The sequence below is a fragment of the Siphateles boraxobius genome, unplaced genomic scaffold (genome assembly GCF_051911475.1).
Source record: "Siphateles boraxobius isolate OS27281-9 unplaced genomic scaffold, OSU_SipBor_1 49, whole genome shotgun sequence".
Taxonomy (NCBI): Eukaryota; Metazoa; Chordata; class Actinopteri; order Cypriniformes; family Leuciscidae; genus Siphateles; species Siphateles boraxobius.
This window is the reverse complement of record NW_027509130.1, coordinates 709015-728334: the sequence shown is the minus strand read 5'-3', so window position 1 is coordinate 728334 and position 19320 is coordinate 709015. Positions and strand designations below refer to the sequence as shown.

General features: G+C 36.3%; 2 protein-coding genes across 1 annotated transcript; both read left to right on the top strand.

The window, feature by feature from the left end:
* Nucleotides 1-19320, top strand: part of LOC143711106 (GTPase IMAP family member 8) — a 41114-nt gene that overhangs the window by 3872 nt on the left and 17922 nt on the right.
* On the top strand, nt 9245-12332 carry LOC143711152 (ecto-ADP-ribosyltransferase 5-like). The gene is made up of 3 exons (XM_077202499.1): nt 9245-9305; nt 11159-11245; nt 11321-12332. The coding sequence occupies exons 2-3, from the start codon at nt 11198-11200 to the stop codon at nt 12113-12115; spliced, it is 843 nt and encodes a 280-aa protein (XP_077058614.1). The 5' UTR covers nt 9245-9305; nt 11159-11197; the 3' UTR covers nt 12116-12332.

Genomic DNA, 19320 nt, shown 5'->3' with positions numbered 1-19320 from the left:
CACAGAAATAATATACAATTAAATTATACTTATTTTAAATGTATTGTGCAGGATAGGTATAAAAAATATATAGGCTTTTAATAATCTTTTAGTGCGCAAAACCATGAACGCTTCAAAACAGCGTATGCGCATCGCGGGTGCAGAATGATGTGCTCAAAGCAACATGGAGTAACAGTGTGCAGCGCTGCACAAGTGCGCATTTAAAAGTTCACGGCACAAAGCGAAGAAATGTCGATCGCACAAATCCTAGTGTATATCTGTCCAACAGTTTATTGATCATTTGTTTCTTCACAGTTTTAAATTCCAGTTATTGTGCGTTTGAAGCCGATTCATAGTCCTTGTGCTAACAGGCACGGTAGCGAGTCGTTTAAAAACAGCAACAAACATAATATACAAATACACAAAATAAAGTAATTTTATGCAAATCTACAGCCTTTGTATCTACAGATCAAGCACTATAATGTGAATATATCATATTGGAGAGAGTTTTACCGTGATTCCTGCTGTAACCGGACGAGGCGCGCGCGCTGTTTGAATACTGAATGGAGAATGATTGACAGCCGCAGAGGAGGGGAAACGAGTTTCCGTAAACTTTAATTTAATGATGTAAATAGACTTCTGTCCCTCACATTAAGCTATGGCTTCAGATGACTTTATGAAATTATAATAAGACCCTCTCAGTCTCAGACCCAAGTCACCCAAACTGACGTGAAAAAGCGTGAGGCGCCGAAAAGCGCGCTGTTTGCATCCCTGCCATTAGCAAAAGTAAGAAATCTCTTGTAAAACTTTTTTTTTTCGGTCTCCATTATTTTGAATGACAAATTAAAAATTAGCTTTACTGACAATACAGTTCAATAAAACAAGTTTACAAATAAAGCTGTGTGATGATTATGATTAAATATTTAACTTTGTTATATCCCAATATTGAAGACATTGGTCAAGTTTCCAGATGTTTACACATATATTGCTGTCCATATAAAATGAAGGGACAATTGTATTTGCCTCTATAGACAATATATATTATTTTATTTGTATAAAGACACTTATTCAGTGTTGTATGAAGAAGTTCCTCATAACCGGTATTATATCGTGGTAAGCCTATATTGCAAATATTTGAGGCTTAAAAATCAGTACATAAATAATAAAATAAATAAAAACATCAATATGATTTATTGCTGATTTATGGCCATTTTACACACATATTATTAAATGACTTTAAACCTAAATATTGATTGAATGATTTTTTAAAATTTATATCCTACATGTGAATAAAAAAGGCCAGCCTTAGTTTGGAAATTTTAAACCTAGTGGGCATATTACAGAAACTTTTCATCTTATGTTGACTATTGTATTGTAATTGTAATGTTGGTTTTTGGACACCAGTGCGTCATAAAGTTTTCTTCTGTATGCTTCAGCTTTCCTAAGATTAAGATAAGTTAATGCACTTCTGCAATAGTGCTGGACTGGTCCTAAATGAGCTCCTGTGAAATTGCCATGATTACTAAACCAACAAGATATGATTCTGAAGTTAGGATTTTTGTAATATGCCACTAAGTCTGTTTTGTGTTACTTAGTATAGATAGTAAAATTGTATAATACTTACTTTTTCGCCAATATGAGCCAAAAAACAAAAGCAAGAAACAGTCTGTAAAAAGAAAAAAATGTTTTCTTTATTTAGATGCTGTTGGCAAAACTAATAATTAAAAATGTTAAAAAAGTGTCTGAAACTCAAAAAATATATAGTATATAAAATAATAAGTAAAAAAAATATACTCACAAAAAAGCCAAAGATGCTCTCAAAATAGCCGTTGGGGTGCTGCTGATGACAAAAACAAAGTGGAGAAAAAGACCAAAACATTAGTAGTCAGACACTGCATATTGTTTATTCATTAATGATCATTGTGAACATTTTTAATTAGAGATGATGCTAAATTGTTTTCTAAAATATATATTTGTTTAATTTGTATAAGGCATTACTTATGACTCTAACCTGCTGCATGATGTTTGATCTAAATGCAAATACTAAGAAAGTGTCTAATATACTCACAAAAAAGCCAAAGATGGTCAGTGCTTTGGCTCTCAAAAGAGCCGTTGGGGTGTATTTTAGCTGCTTGCTGCAAGACAGAAAAAGACACAAAAAAAACAGTATTCAGACATTACTGTTCAAATTACACATGTTTTTCATTAGATCATTTTTGAGCATCATGCCAAATCAGAGATTTAGGATGACTAACTTATTAGATTGATCACTTACCACAGTCAGATGTCAGTTAACACTATAAAAAAGAACAAAGAATAATTACTTTCATGTTATTAATGGTTGGGTTGTGTAAATATGTACAATAACATCTGGAAATGTTTTCGTTATGAGTCCGAAATAACATGGAAAAATGCAAAGTCAATGGACACTGTTAAAAAAAAAACCTGGTGTGGGCGTGGCCTAAATGCGCTCTGTCTCTAGACGGAGCTCGCGCACTTGAACTTGAACTTGAGGTCATGCGCTTTAGCTCAAACCAATGTGCGCTTTCCTTCAGTGAAAATATTGTTAATAATAATTGTAAAATTATTCATTTTTACTAACACCTTGACGGGTGTGATTCCAAAACCAAAGAGTTTTTTCTCAATTTGACTAGATATTCTCCATTCGCGCAAATGCCCAAATGACGTCACACAGGTATAACGACATTAACGGTTATTGACGGCGCAGAAGAGTAGACGGTAGCAAAACCCGTTTACGTGAACATTAAAGTTGGTAAAAGGTGGCCCGTCAAGTGATAATTCATTGGGTTTTATATGGGGGCTGATATTATTATTATTATTATTATTATTATTATTATTATTATTATTATTATTATTATTATTATTATTATTAATGTGTTTGAAACAGCCTGAGAAAAACAATTTTTTCCCTCAGATCGCATTTTTTTGATAATTCAAGATTTGATATACGTTTTCTTAATACTTTTAATTTTCATTGATATTTGTATTGGAGTTATAAGTTTTTAAAAGTTATTTGAATAAAATAGTTTAAAAAGTACTTTACCTCAGGAAACCTCTCAGTCAGGATATGTCCATAGATGGAGTCGTCGCTGTGCACGTGATTGCCGTTGATCAGAGCTTTTAGTCCAGTCCGGCGCCTCATAAACACACACACACCAGTGCCTCACAAACACACACACACACACACACACACACACCAGAGAAAGAGAGCCGAGAGAGGCGGAGAGAGAGCCTACTCGGATGAAAACCGCTTCAGTGAGCTCAATTAGGCTATAACGGCGCATTTTATTGTTAGTCTGGAGCCCTGATTTTAATAACAACAGAATAACGTTTATTTTAACATGTTAACATTATATTTAATATTAATACATACTAGTAATTATTATCATTATGATTTATTACACTTGCACTATAGCAGCTTGTCTTAGAAAAATGTAATCTGCAAAAATATCTACTTTGACAATAACAACACTGTATACAAAGTATAGTCTATGTTGTAAAAAATAACTCACAGTATCAATAAAGTCGGGGGCAGTGTTTGCATCAGAAGAGGCAATTTTAGTTATTTAATGGTGGGGGCTGATGCCAGAGCCAAAGGAAAACCGAAGTTACAACTCTGTCTCCTTAATAGATTGAATGAATGGATATACTTTTACTTTATATTTTTTTAATGCATAAAACTGTGCTAAAAACTAAAAATGTGTTGTACCAGTCGAATCCAGAATGACAGCGTTAGCAATGACTGTGTGTGCGAGTATGTGTGTTTTCGGGGCACGTGTGGGTTTTCTGTGGGGAAGCCAACAGTGGGTTGCCCATAGTAAATCCTGATGGGGGCCCAAATGGGCAAAACTGATATGGCCCCGCATGGGCTATCCCACTAGGGGCCTGTGTGGGTTTTCTGTGAGAAAGCCCACAGTGGGTTGCCCACAATAAGTCCTCATGGGGGCCCAAATGGGCAAAACTGATATGGGCCCCGCATGGGCTATCCCACTAGGGGCCTGTGTGGGTTTTCTGTGGGCAAGCCCACAGTGGGTTGCCCACAATAAGTCCTCATGGGGGCCCAAATGGGCAAAACTGATATGGGCCCCGCATGGGCTATCCCACTAGGGGCCCGTGTGGGTTTTCTGTGGGCAAGCCCACAGTGGGTTGCCCACAATAAGTCCTCATGGGGGCCCAAATGGGCAAAACTGATATGGGCCCCGCATGGGCAATCCTACTAGGGGCCCGTGTGGGTTTTCTGTGAGAAAGCCCACAGTGGGTTGCCCACAATAAGTCCTCATGGGGGCCCAAATGGGCAAAACTGATATGGGCCCCGCATGGGCTAACCTACTAGGGGCCCGTGTGGGTTTTCTGTGAGAAAGCCCACAGTGGGTTGCCCACAATAAGTCCTCATGGGGGCACAAATGGGCAAAACTGACATGGGCCCCACATGGGCTAACCCACTAGGGCCCCGTGTGGGTTTTCTGTGGGCAAGCCCACTGTGGGCTTGCCCATAGAAAGCCCACATGGGGCCCCAAAGGGTTTGCCCTTGCCCACACTGTCCCACAGAAAACCCACACTTACCCACAGTGGGCCCACACTGGCATGTTTGCTGGGTACTTATTGAAATTCGAGACGAGTTAATTTTCATGCATTTTTATACATATAATGTCCTGGGGACAGAAATGTCACGCTTTCAGTGCAATGGCTCCTAAACATTTTCTGAGATTTTGAATTTGTTTTTTTTTCATAAGCTGTAAGCCATAATCATCAAAATTATAACAAATAAAGGTTTGAAATATCTCAATTTGCACGTAATGAGTCTATATATTAGTTTCATCTTTTAAGTTTAATTACTGAAATAAATGAACTTTTGCACAATATTCTAATTTTTTGAGGTTCACCTGTATGTTGACAAAATAAACCATTGAAAACATATTGATACCGGGTCCGTGTTTATGATGTGAATTGCATTAATTATCAGATACTGTAAAGATGGCGACAGGGCCTGCACCTTCAGGTAAGAGATCGTAAACACGGTTTACTTTTGTTATACAGTGGATATTTCACTTCAACAAGTTAATTTGGCTTGTAGTTGACTTTGGAAAGTATTCTCCATTTTGTTTACTCTATATAAAAGTTCGAGAAATGACTGAATTGTGAACTGTAGCTTCTTAGTAGTGGGACAGATTGACAACAAAGTTCTGTTTGTTCAAGTAAGACTTCATGGTGCCTCTGGGCAGCGGCTGTAACAAAATAGATCATGCAAGAATATCCATTATTATCACTTTCATGAAACCGACAAAATCAATATGGCACTTTATATTACATGAATAGATCATAGAGCTCATAGTATACATGTAGAGTTCAGTGAGAAACATCATCAAACACAAGACTGGCAAGCTCAACTTTTTAATGTTTCTTTTTAAATTTTACATTATATATATACAGGTCCTTCTCAAAAAAATAGTATATTGTGATAAAGTTCATTATTCTCCATAATGTAATGATAAAAATTAAACTTTCATATATTTTAGATTCATTGCACACCAACTGAAATATTTCAGGTCTTTTATTGTTTTAATACTGATGATTTTGGCATACAGCTCATGAAAACCCACAATTCCTAGAATGTTTATAGTGCAGAACACTATAAATAATACATTTTCAGTCGGATTTTTTTTTTTATCTGAAGCAAAATTAGATCACAGAAGATTATTTAAAACACTCGACTTGCGTTATAAAGTAGGTTTGGAGCACAAACATGGTTTTAATCTCATAAATGGTCGTGTATTGATGGTGTGCTAAGCTAACCTGCCACCAGCAGTTATTGTTTTATGATTTTTTTCTAAATAGGAATGCTTACTGAAATGTTTCAGTGCATTTGATACCAGTTTCAAATATTTAGTGAGAACTTTGATATAAGAAATAAGGGTTTGAAACCCTATGAATAGCCTGTGAATAGCCAGTCGTTAGTAGCTATAATGCAGACAAAAGAAATGCATATTTAGAGCCATAACCAGTCTGGAGAGGTGTGAATGTGTGCAGGGGAGACTCACACTGAATGGGGCTCGTTTGCACCACAAAATAATAGAGACAAAAGACTGAATAGATGACTTAGAAGATGACTAAACATAAGTTTGCATTTTAGAGTCTAATCAAAATAAAGTAATTTGACATGATCTTGAAAAACATTTAACTAAATACAGAGTTTTAGACTTATCATTTTCAGATTTTAAATATAAAATGGTCACACATATGGCTTTAGCTGCAGTGCATTTCTAGATTGCTCCAGGGCCAACTTCAATTTTATTTTCATGAAGATGTTTCATAAAAATAAATTTCTAATAACTTTACAAAACTTTGAAGCTATTTTTAAAAAAAAAAAGTTGATTATGACAATAATTAATTCTACATTTACAATAAACTACCAGGTGTCAGCTTTCAAATGAGATCATACATGTGCTTTTAGTGCAAAGGGTTCGTGAACTGTATCTGTTTAAGTTTGGGTATGCCATTTCTGGGGATTTTTCAAAAGTGGGGTTGCAGCTTAACAGGTTAAATATATAATTACAGTGCAATGACACCTTAAAATAAAGTGTAACCCTGCACTGCATGAATCTGAGAAGGACTGAATCGGTTTCTCTCAGTTACTGCTGTTCATTCACATGCTTTCATTCATGTTTTGCAAATCTATTTCAGTGTTTGATTACAGTATATCCGTATCCAAAACTAACAATAAGCAATGTATTTTTACAGCATCTACTAACCTTTGAATTGGGTATGAAAAAATATAGTCGTTCCTTGTTAGTCCCGTGTTCATGTTTGTTTAACATCAAGATTAATAAATGTTGTATTAGTATTTTCACTCTTATATTAACCAATGTATTTAATTAATGTTAACAAAAGAAACGTTTCTTCTTCTTTGATTTACTTTATCGTTAATTTATAACCTTAACTATATTTTAGTTCTTGCCATAAATGGATAAATATATTTTAAATAGCAGCATCTGGATTATACAAATCTTTCATTTTTTGTGTTTTGATTGTTTTTATAAGTTTGTGTCCTATTATGTCATGCACAATGTTTTGTGACTGTATTATGTGTTCATCTGTAATCAGTATTTGATTTGTTTTACTGTCATTTTTCTGTTAGCTTTGTGACTGAAAGTTTATTGAACAAACTCTCTTATGATTGATTTTCTGCGTCTCTCTGCTGTTTTTGTGCATTAGACGTGTGTTTCTCGTGACTGAGTTTTAACAACGAAACTGATGTAGTTTCCAGGAATGAACAGGGAACTGCAGTGTTTTGCAGCATGTGGACTATAGGACTAAAACAGAAAAGCGAAACAACTACGTTCACATTTAGTAAGCACTTTCTGAAGGTTTATTCGGTTTAGAGTGAAGATGGCAGAGGATCGTTCCACTCTTCCTGGTAAGAGGCGTCAACAAATGCCTTCTGTATTATCCTTATTTCTATATAGGCTTAATTTAGTCATAGTGTCTGGTTGGTGTACCTTGTGTCCACTAGAGGTCTCTTCCCCTTACCGTCACCACCACATCTTGAACTGCATTTCCCAATATCCTTTGTCTGCAATCATCACTGATCATTGCACTCACATTGTTTGTATCTGTCTATTTATACCCTGTCTATTTCAGTTATTGTCATGGAGTCCTTGTTTAATGTCAGATTGCACTTCGGAGTACTGTTCTTGTGTTGTTTCTTGTGTTTGGACTGTGTTTGTATGGATTTTGACCCTTTGCCTGGCTGATTTATGATTACGGTTTACCCCATTAAACTGCACTTGGATCTTACCCTTTTGTGTGCATCTCGTGACAAATTTGTAAAGCTGTATTATTGTATTTCTCTGAATTGTTGCAGAGATTTTTGGGAGCAGTTTGTCTCTTCCTGTAACACTCCTTAACAGCGACATCACACTATTAAATAAAAACAAAAACATTATTTCTAACAAAAAAGTATTTAAATACTGCATGTTATTTAAAGGGTTGATATAAATTTCACACTGTTCCTCAAGGACTCCAAATAGGGTATGTAACATTGGTTGGGCTGAAAATGCCCCGGTGGCTCTTTTATACGCCCTAATGCAACCCTGGAAATAACCCCAGAATGGTTTTCTCCCTTTTATGGTATACTCATGAATATTTAGATGAGCTGCACGCTGATTGGTTGGTTTACAACGAGGAATCTCCAAAGCAAAGACTCAACATGGCCAATGAAGATTGGCAGCACTCACTGGAGGTGAACCATGGAGACATTAGGTGTGCAACCATATATATTTGATCCTGAATCAGAGGAAGAATCTGATGTAGAGGAGCAACCTGTCGCCCATAGATTGGAAATGATCATCTGTAATAGTGTAATACTCGCACTTCAGTGTCATAACCTAAGAATAACTTTGTATTAGTTTTGTTTTTAGCATTGTAAGCTACATAATAAGGCTGAAAAGATATGAAACCGAAATCATGACACTCAGATCCACGAACCTCTGTCGCGATGTGAGAAGGCAGAATCGAGTTCTCTTTCCCGTCCAGATCCAGTGCTACCACATCTTTAAATAACTATTAGTATTATTTGAAGTTATTATTATTTGAACTTTTAGCCTTTGTAGTGGAATATTTGAATACGGAATTGAATGTACCTCCAAATACACTCAGACATACACACACACGTAAACCCTGCACCGAAGCACAAGGGAAGGAAACAGTCAGAGGGACACACGAGAACTGTCGGTCTGCATCTATGCCGGAGTGCAAACTGCAAAAAGAACGTTAATGTCGCAAGACTGTGTTCTCCCCAGTTCTTCTGGAAAAAACCAAAAGCAACCGAAACCGGAACAATAGATGTGGGTTTTGGGTATATATACCTCAGTAAAAGTGTGTTCATTTTTTGGTGTGCATCTCTAGAGAGAGTGGATTCTCTCTAGACCCTTTCCTGCTCAACTCTGTTATTTTATAACCTGATGATCTCAAGATGAGAACAAGTTATTTTTAACAAATTGCTTGATTGAACTGCTTAGAAGTAAGTTACTCTTTGTACATCCATTCTCCAGGACCGCCCTGGGAAGGGATTAGCTGAAGAATCATAATCTGTAACCTTTTATTATTTTGCTAAAAGTTTTTTTTTTTTTGATTATTGTGTAACCAAGTATATTTCTCTTTTGTATAAATACATTTTTGATTTTATAAAGAAAAGTATTTGTCGTCTTACTTCAGCTGTTCAAAAAAGGTTCAATAACAATAAGACAGGCATTTGTACATCTTCACTGACCGGGACAAGAAAGAGTCCAGGAAGCTTTCACCGGATGGTAAGCATGAAAGATCCTTCGAGTAAATGATTGTTATTGTTGTATATGGTGTTAAGGGACATCCTTTAGATTTAACTGGTATAACACACTAGCCAAGTGTAGTAAACCTGACCTGACAGCAAAAGGCCACCTTAATATGGGCTATTCAGGCAATGAGGTAAATACCAGATCTCACCACACAGTCAGATGATGTCAACGAAAGTGAAAGTGAAAGTCTTATCTTAGAAAAACAACTTTTGCTGATATCTTCGGATCGGAGATGCGTCCGTTGTTCAAATTTCCCATGATCAAAGAGGACACTAATACACATGTGCACAGCAAAACTCACAACTTGTGTTGGCTGCGTACGCAAGTTATTTAAGGTGTCTCAGCGGGTCATCAGTCGGTGTCTGATCATGTTTATTGAGTGTTGTGCACCAATCAGGCTCCTTCTCTCACAAGTGACAGACAGAACAGGTAAACTAACTGAGCATTTTAACTGACAGTATACAGCTAAACACTGCTGCTACTGTTCTCTCAGCTTTTCTTTTGACTACATCCTCAATCCCTTTCATTTAAAGAGTGTGCTTTAATGTTTTGTGCTGGTTTTGTTTTCGAAGAAACATTACGCTTGTGATCTGTCTGGATTCACTAAAGATCAACCTTCACACCTAAAGTTAAGAAGTCTCTCCGCACAGTTGCTGCCAAGCTGATTTTTTAAAAACATTTATCTAACATATATAAAGTATTAGGGTAGAGTGGGGTAAAACACCTGTTTTTCCAAAAATAACCACTAGAGGGAGTCAAGATACATTTTTACTGTTGCTATGCACTACGTTGACAACGGGGGATATACAAATCTCCATGGAGACGCTGACACCAGCGACGTATTTGAAGAAAGAGGATTACATGGAAAGTGCTATAATTTTCAGATAATAGTAAACAAGTGTTTAAGAGAACATTGTTCTGCAGGATATCACAGTGATGTATGATAGTGAAGTCTGTAGTTTGAGAGCATACGTTATTTATAAGGAATATAATTATATAAAAAAATATATTAAAAAAAGTTTTTTAAAAGTCATAGCTTCCCAGCCAGCACAGCCATGTGGGGCCCACATGGGTTTGTCCTGGGCTATCTAACTGGGACCCAGCCAGTTTTGTCCATGGTTTCCATGTAGGCCCCACATGGGTTTGCCCAGATGAAATGAACACTGCTCAGTGTGCACACTACAGGCTGTTTTTTTTCCATCTGTTACATTTCTGTGTAACCCTGAACCTACCTCTAAACCTAACCTTAACCCATGTAGTTACTGTATATTACTCAGTACTTTCATAGGGAAATACAGTTAGTACACAAGGTCATGTACTGTAAAATAAAGTGCAAGCAAAGTCCTAAAATTCAATTGAGTTTTCAATATTTGTTGGATGAACTTCAAAGTACTTGAGAAATGGGGTGATTTGTGGGGATTTCTTTAAGTTTCTTTTCATTTTCGTTTTCTCAGTGAGAACAGTTGTACTGTCTTGTGTAATGAAGGGACATTTCTTATCATACAACACACACACATGGTCCCAGAATACATTACATACATTAGTTTTCATATTGTTATACCAGTACTGCCGTCTGTAATACCACCAGTGCACCACAGCCATGAGGGAGCCGTCGCCTGAGTATTGACTCTCATTACAAACACACTTGAACTCGATTATGCTTATCAGCCTGACTATAACTTGCACTGCCAAGTTGATTATATTAAAAAATTAGGCACCAACTGTTTTTAAGTGTAAATAGGTGGATTTTTACAGTGCATATATCAGTGAACATCAGATTATGTATGTGTGAAACCTGGTCGTTTCTTGCCTGCGCTTCATAATAGCTTCAGATCTACTGGATTGAGGGATTCGACTGAATCAAGATGCTGCTGATCATTGAAGCTCTTCTCATTTCAGCTGTTCTAGGACAGGTGAGCTTGTGTTTGAGTATGAATATTACAGACATGAATACTGATGACTGGTCATTATGATTCCTGTCGCTGCAGGATCACAGAAATGCTGTTGAAGGACAGATATTTCCACTGGATATGGCCGAGAATTCAGTTGATGACCAATTTTACTGGTGTTTAGAGGAGATGGAGCATCGAGTGCAGACAGAATTTCTGAAGAAGGAAATGATGTCTAACTCTGATTTTGCAACAGTTTGGACAGATGCTGTAAAGAATCACAATACACCAGGAGATAATTTGTCAAGGAATCATTCAGTTGCCATTTATGCGTACACTAACTCAGATTTTACTCTATATCAGAAATTCAATGATGCTGTTCGTACTGAAAAACAAAAATATAAATACGGGACATACTCATGGTATTCACTTCACTTTTGGTTAACAGAAGCGATACAGATTCTGAAGAAAACACAAAGTAAATGCTACAACACTTACCGTGGTACTGGAGTTGAATTTGATAAGAATGTTACGGGCAAAGAAGTTCGTTTCGGCCAGTTTGCTTCATCCACTCTTGATCGTACAGTAGCAGAAGGGTTTGGACATAAATCTTGCTTTGAAATCTACACTTGTGAAGGTGCTGATCTGACAAAATATTCAAAGTTTCCTGAACAGAAAGAGGTGCTGATTCCTCCATATGAGACATTTATAGTCAGTGATGTGAAGACAAGAGTAGAGCAGAAAGATCTCTGGTGTGACACTGTGTTCACTTTGAAAAGCTATAACACAAGAAGCTCCCTAAACTGTGCAGTTTCAAACAGTGGAAACCAAGTTGCTTTTTTTAATGTTTTATTAATTTTAATCATTTTTTGCAATGTGTTTCTAATCAGATAAATACTGCATCTTTCTTGTTGTTATTTAAATATTTAAATTGATTGTTATGCTTTATTGAATATCCTAATATTCATGCGCTGATCAGCAGTGGGAAAATATAATATATTGGAAAACTGAAATTTGAGTCTGCAAAATATGCAGATAATACTACTTTCAAAATCATTTTAATTATATTGCATCAAGCAAATTCAAAACTTTTTTTATAATATGTGCAATAAACTTAATTTGGTTATTAGTAATTTGTCAGGGAACACAATGAGCACAAAACTCAAGATCAAGAAAGTGTGTGAAGTTCATTGACCTTTGGGATTGTTGTCATGTGACACTTTAATGTGTACTTCCATTTTAAATTCCCTGGGAGAAACTTCAGCCCAAACTGAGTGTTTGCTGTGTAGCCGTCTTGCCAAATGCTGATGTCACTTTAAATGTAATGCAAATGCTTTGAGCTCAGGGGAAAAACCTGTGACTGTGACTTCTGAAGGGTATAAACTGTGAGACCTTCAACTGCTCGAGGCCGAACCTCGCGGTGAAGACTTCTCCCATGAAGATCATGTAATGTGTTAGCAGTGGATTCTAAGCACCACCATAACAAGAAATGCCATGTACAGTGATAGATTTACAAGATTACTTATTACTTTAGATCTCGAATATTTTTCTATGAATCTATTAAGCCTCATTCAGATTGTCCATCTAAATCCAGATCATATTCAGCAATATATTAGCAAAATATTGAGCGGCAAATAATCAAATGAAATTTTTTAAAAATGCGTTTCGACCTACATTTATTAGGGGTGAGAATCTTTTGGTACCTCACGATTCAGTTTAAAATAAACTTCGATTCGATATCATTTTGATTGTAGTTGACCGTTTTGTGTTACTTTTCTTATTTGACTGTGATAGACAGTTTAAAAAGTCCAGAAGAAAAGAAAATTCTACAGAATTAAATGTGAACCTTGAAATTTATTTAGTTTTTCTTCCCATTTTAGTCGGTTCTGACAATTAAAAGCAATTAAAAGCTTTCCACATTGAGAAACACCACATTCACTAGTAAATACCTTCCCAGCATGTAGGCCTACCTCTTAATTACCCACAGATTTTAATACAAAAGGAAGATATTTTAAATAAAAATAAAAAAAACAAAGAAAGACGAAAAGAAAATAGATACAGACTGGGGGTTAATCAAAGACACTAACTGGGAAAAGGATCCCTGACCCATCTCGTAAGTAATCACTCACTAGGCTACACCCACACGCAATGATTACTAAACCAACAAGATATGATTCTGAAGTTAGGATTTTTGTAATATGCCACTAAGTCTGTTTTGTGTTACTTAGTATAGATAGTAAAATTGTATAATACTTACTTTTTCGCCAATATGAGCCAAAAAACAAAAGCAAGAAACAGTCTGTAAAAAGAAAAAAATGTTTTCTTTATTTAGATGCTGTTGGCAAAACTAATAATTAAAAATGTTAAAAAAGTGTCTGAAACTCAAAAAATATATAGTATATAAAATAATAAGTAAAAAAAATATACTCACAAAAAAGCCAAAGATGCTCTCAAAATAGCCGTTGGGGTGCTGCTGATGACAAAAACAAAGTGGAGAAAAAGACCAAAACATTAGTAGTCAGACACTGCATATTGTTTATTCATTAATGATCATTGTGAACATTTTTAATTAGAGATGATGCTAAATTGTTTTCTAAAATATATATTTGTTTAATTTGTATAAGGCATTACTTATGACTCTAACCTGCTGCATGATGTTTGATCTAAATGCAAATACTAAGAAAGTGTCTAATATACTCACAAAAAAGCCAAAGATGGTCAGTGCTTTGGCTCTCAAAAGAGCCGTTGGGGTGTATTTTAGCTGCTTGCTGCAAGACAGAAAAAGACACAAAAAAAACAGTATTCAGACATTACTGTTCAAATTACACATGTTTTTCATTAGATCATTTTTGAGCATCATGCCAAATCAGAGATTTAGGATGACTAACTTATTAGATTGATCACTTACCACAGTCAGATGTCAGTTAACACTATAAAAAAGAACAAAGAATAATTACTTTCATGTTATTAATGGTTGGGTTGTGTAAATATGTACAATAACATCTGAAAATGTTTTCGTTAAGTCCGAAATGACATGGAAAAATGGACACTGTTAAAAAAAAAACTCCCCGGTGTGGGCGTGGCCTAAATGCCTAATTGGCCTAAATTCATTTTTACTAACACCTTGACGGGTGTGATTCCAAAACCAAAGAGTTTTTTCTCAATTTGACTAGATATTCTCCATTCGCGCAAATGCCCAAATGACGTCACACAGGTATAACGACATTAACGGTTATTGACGGCGCAGAAGAGTAGACGGTAGCAAAACCCGTTTACGTGAACATTAAAGTTGGTAAAAGGTGGCCCGTCAAGTGATAATTCATTGGGTTTTATATGGGGGCTGATATTATTATTATTATTATTATTATTATTATTATTATTATTAATGTGTTTGAAACAGCCTGAGAAAAACAATTTTTTCCCTCAGATCGCATTTTTTTGATAATTCAAGATTTGATATACGTTTTCTTAATACTTTTAATTTTCATTGATATTTGTATTGGAGTTATAAGTTTTTAAAAGTTATTTGAATAAAATAGTTTAAAAAGTACTTTACCTCAGGAAACCTCTCAGTCAGGATATGTCCATAGATGGAGTCGTCGCTGTGCACGTGATTGCCGTTGATCAGAGCTTTTAGTCCAGTCCGGCGCCTCATAAACACACACACACCAGTGCCTCACAAACACACACACACACACACACACACCAGAGAAAGAGAGCCGAGAGAGGCGGAGAGAGAGCCTACTCGGATGAAAACCGCTTCAGTGAGCTCAATTAGGCTATAACGGCGCATTTTATTGTTAGTCTGGAGCCCTGATTTTAATAACAACAGAATAACGTTTATTTTAACATGTTTACATTATATTTAATATTAATACATACTAGTAATTATTATCATTATGATTTATTACACTTGCACTATAGCAGCTTGTCTTAGAAAAATGTAATCTGCAAAAATATCTACTTTGACAATAACAACACTGTATACAAAGTATAGTCTATGTTGTAAAAAATAACTCACAGTATCAATAAAGTCGGGGGCAGTGTTTGCATCAGAAGAAGCAATTTTAGTTATTTAATGGTGGGGGCTGATGCCAGAGCCAAAGGAAAACCGAAGTTACAACTCTGTCTCCTTAATAGATTGAATGAATGGATATACTTTTACTTTATATTTTTTTAATGCATAAAACTGTACTAAAAACTAAAAATGTGTTGTACCAGTCGAATCCAGAATGACAGCGTTAGCAATGACTGTGTGTGCGAGTATGTGTGTTTTCGGGGCACGTGTGGGTTTTCTGTGGGGAAGCCAACAGTGGGTTGCCCATAGTAAATCCTGATGGGGGCCCAAATGGGCAAAACTGATATGGCCCCGCATGGGCTATCCCACTAGGGGCCTGTGTGGGTTTTCTGTGAGAAAGCCCACAGTGGGTTGCCCACAATAAGTCCTCATGGGGGCCCAAATGGGCAAAACTGATATGGGCCCCGCATGGGCTATCCCACTAGGGGCCCGTGTGGGTTTTCTGTGGGCAAGCCCACAGTGGGTTGCCCACAATAAGTCCTCATGGGGGCCCAAATGGGCAAAACTGATATGGGCCCCGCATGGGCAATCCTACTAGGGGCCCGTGTGGGTTTTCTGTGAGAAAGCCCACAGTGGGTTGCCCACAATAAGTCCTCATGGGGGCCCAAATGGGCAAAACTGATATGGGCCCCGCATGGGCTAACCTACTAGGGGCCCGTGTGGGTTTTCTGTGAGAAAGCCCACAGTGGGTTGCCCACAATAAGTCCTCATGGGGGCCCAAATGGGCAAAACTGATATGGGCCCCGCATGGGCTAACCTACTAGGGGCCCGTGTGGGTTTTCTGTGAGAAAGCCCACAGTGGGTTGCCCACAATAAGTCCTCATGGGGGCCCAAATGGGCAAAACTGATATGGGCCCCGCATGGGCTAACCTACTAGGGGCCCGTGTGGGTTTTCTGTGAGAAAGCCCACAGTGGGTTGCCCACAATAAGTCCTCATGGGGGCACAAATGGGCAAAACTGACATGGGCCCCACATGGGCTAACCCACTAGGGCCCCGTGTGGGTTTTCTGTGGGCAAGCCCACTGTGGGCTTGCCCATAGAAAGCCCACATGGGGCCCCAAAGGGTTTGCCCTTGCCCACACTGTCCCACAGAAAACCCACACTTACCCACAGTGGGCCCACACTGGCATGTTTGCTGGGTACTTATTGAAATTCGAGACGAGTTAATTTTCATGCATTTTTATACATATAATGTCCTGGGGACAGAAATGTCACGCTTTCAGTGCAATGGCTCCTAAACATTTTCTGAGATTTTGAATTTGTTTTTTTTTCATAAGCTGTAAGCCATAATCATCAAAATTATAACAAATAAAGGTTTGAAATATCTCAATTTGCACGTAATGAGTCTATATATTAGTTTCATCTTTTAAGTTTAATTACTGAAATAAATGAACTTTTGCACAATATTCTAATTTTTTGAGGTTCACCTGTATGTTGACAAAATAAACCATTGAAAACATATTGATACCGGGTCCGTGTTTATGATGTGAATTGCATTAATTATCAGATACTGTAAAGATGGCGACAGGGCCTGCACCTTCAGGTAAGAGATCGTAAACACGGTTTACTTTTGTTATACAGTGGATATTTCACTTCAACAAGTTAATTTGGCTTGTAGTTGACTTTGGAAAGTATTCTCCATTTTGTTTACTCTATATAAAAGTTCGAGAAATGACTGAATTGTGAACTGTAGCTTCTTAGTAGTGGGACAGATTGACAACAAAGTTCTGTTTGTTCAAGTAAGACTTCATGGTGCCTCTGGGCAGCGGCTGTAACAAAATAGATCATGCAAGAATATCCATTATTATCACTTTCATGAAACCGACAAAATCAATATGGCACTTTATATTACATGAATAGATCATAGAGCTCATAGTATACATGTAGAGTTCAGTGAGAAACATCATCAAACACAAGACTGGCAAGCTCAACTTTTTAATGTTTCTTTTTAAATTTTACATTATATATATACAGGTCCTTCTCAAAAAAATAGTATATTGTGATAAAGTTCATTATTCTCCATAATGTAATGATAAAAATTAAACTTTCATATATTTTAGATTCATTGCACACCAACTGAAATATTTCAGGTCTTTTATTGTTTTAATACTGATGATTTTGGCATACAGCTCATGAAAACCCACAATTCCTAGAATGTTTATAGTGCAGAACACTATAAATAATACATTTTCAGTCGGATTTTTTTTTTTATCTGAAGCAAAATTAGATCACAGAAGATTATTTAAAACACTCGACTTGCGTTATAAAGTAGGTTTGGAGCACAAACATGGTTTTAATCTCATAAATGGTCGTGTATTGATGGTGTGCTAAGCTAACCTGCCACCAGCAGTTATTGTTTTATGATTTTTTTCTAAATAGGAATGCTTACTGAAATGTTTCAGTGCATTTGATACCAGTTTCAAATATTTAGTGAGAACTTTGATATAAGAAATAAGGGTTTGAAACCCTATGAATAGCCTGTGAATAGCCAGTCGTTAGTAGCTATAATGCAGACAAAAGAAATGCATATTTAGAGCCATAACCAGTCTGGAGAGGTGTGAATGTGTGCAGGGGAGACTCACACTGAATGGGGCTCGTTTGCACCACAAAATAATAGAGACAAAAGACTGAATAGATGACTTAGAAGATGACTAAACATAAGTTTGCATTTTAGAGTCTAATCAAAATAAAGTAATTTGACATGATCTTGAAAAACATTTAACTAAATACAGAGTTTTAGACTTATCATTTTCAGATTTTAAATATAAAATGGTCACACATATGGCTTTAGCTGCAGTGCATTTCTAGATTGCTCCAGGGCCAACTTCAATTTTATTTTCATGAAGATGTTTCATAAAAATAAATTTCTAATAACTTTACAAAACTTTGAAGCTATTTTTAAAAAAAAAAAGTTGATTATGACAATAATTAATTCTACATTTACAATAAACTACCAGGTGTCAGCTTTCAAATGAGATCATACATGTGCTTTTAGTGCAAAGGGTTCGTGAACTGTATCTGTTTAAGTTTGGGTATGCCATTTCTGGGGATTTTTCAAAAGTGGGGTTGCAGCTTAACAGGTTAAATATATAATTACAGTGCAATGACACCTTAAAATAAAGTGTAACCCTGCACTGCATGAATCTGAGAAGGACTGAATCGGTTTCTCTCAGTTACTGCTGTTCATTCACATGCTTTCATTCATGTTTTGCAAATCTATTTCAGTGTTTGATTACAGTATATCCGTATCCAAAACTAACAATAAGCAATGTATTTTTACAGCATCTACTAACCTTTGAATTGGGTATGAAAAAATATAGTCGTTCCTTGTTAGTCCCGTGTTCATGTTTGTTTAACATCAAGATTAATAAATGTTGTATTAGTATTTTCACTCTTATATTAACCAATGTATTTAATTAATGTTAACAAAACAAACGTTTCTTCTTCTTTGATTTACTTTATCGTTAATTTATAACCTTAACTATATTTTAGTTCTTGCCATAAATGGATAAATATATTTTAAATAGCAGCATCTGGATTATACAAATCTTTCATTTTTTGTGTTTTGATTGTTTTTATAAGTTTGTGTCCTATTATGTCATGCACAATGTTTTGTGAGTGTATTATGTGTTCATCTGTAATCAGTATTTGATTTGTTTTACTGTCATTTTTCTGTTAGCTTTGTGACTGAATAAAGTTTATTGAACAAACTCTCTTATGATTGATTTTCTGCGTCTCTCTGCTGTTTTTGTGCATTAGACGTGTGTTTCTCGTGACTGAGTTTTAACAACGAAACTGATGTAGTTTCCAGGAATGAACAGGGAACTGCAGTGTTTTGCAGCATGTGGACTATAGGACTAAAACAGAAAAGCGAAACAAGCACTTTCTGAAGGTTTATTCGGTTTAGAGTGAAGATGGCAGAGGATCGTTCCACTCTTCCTGGTAAGAGGGGTCAACAAATGCCTTCTGTATTATCCTTATTTCTATATAGGCTTAATTTAGTCATAGTGTCTGGTTGGTG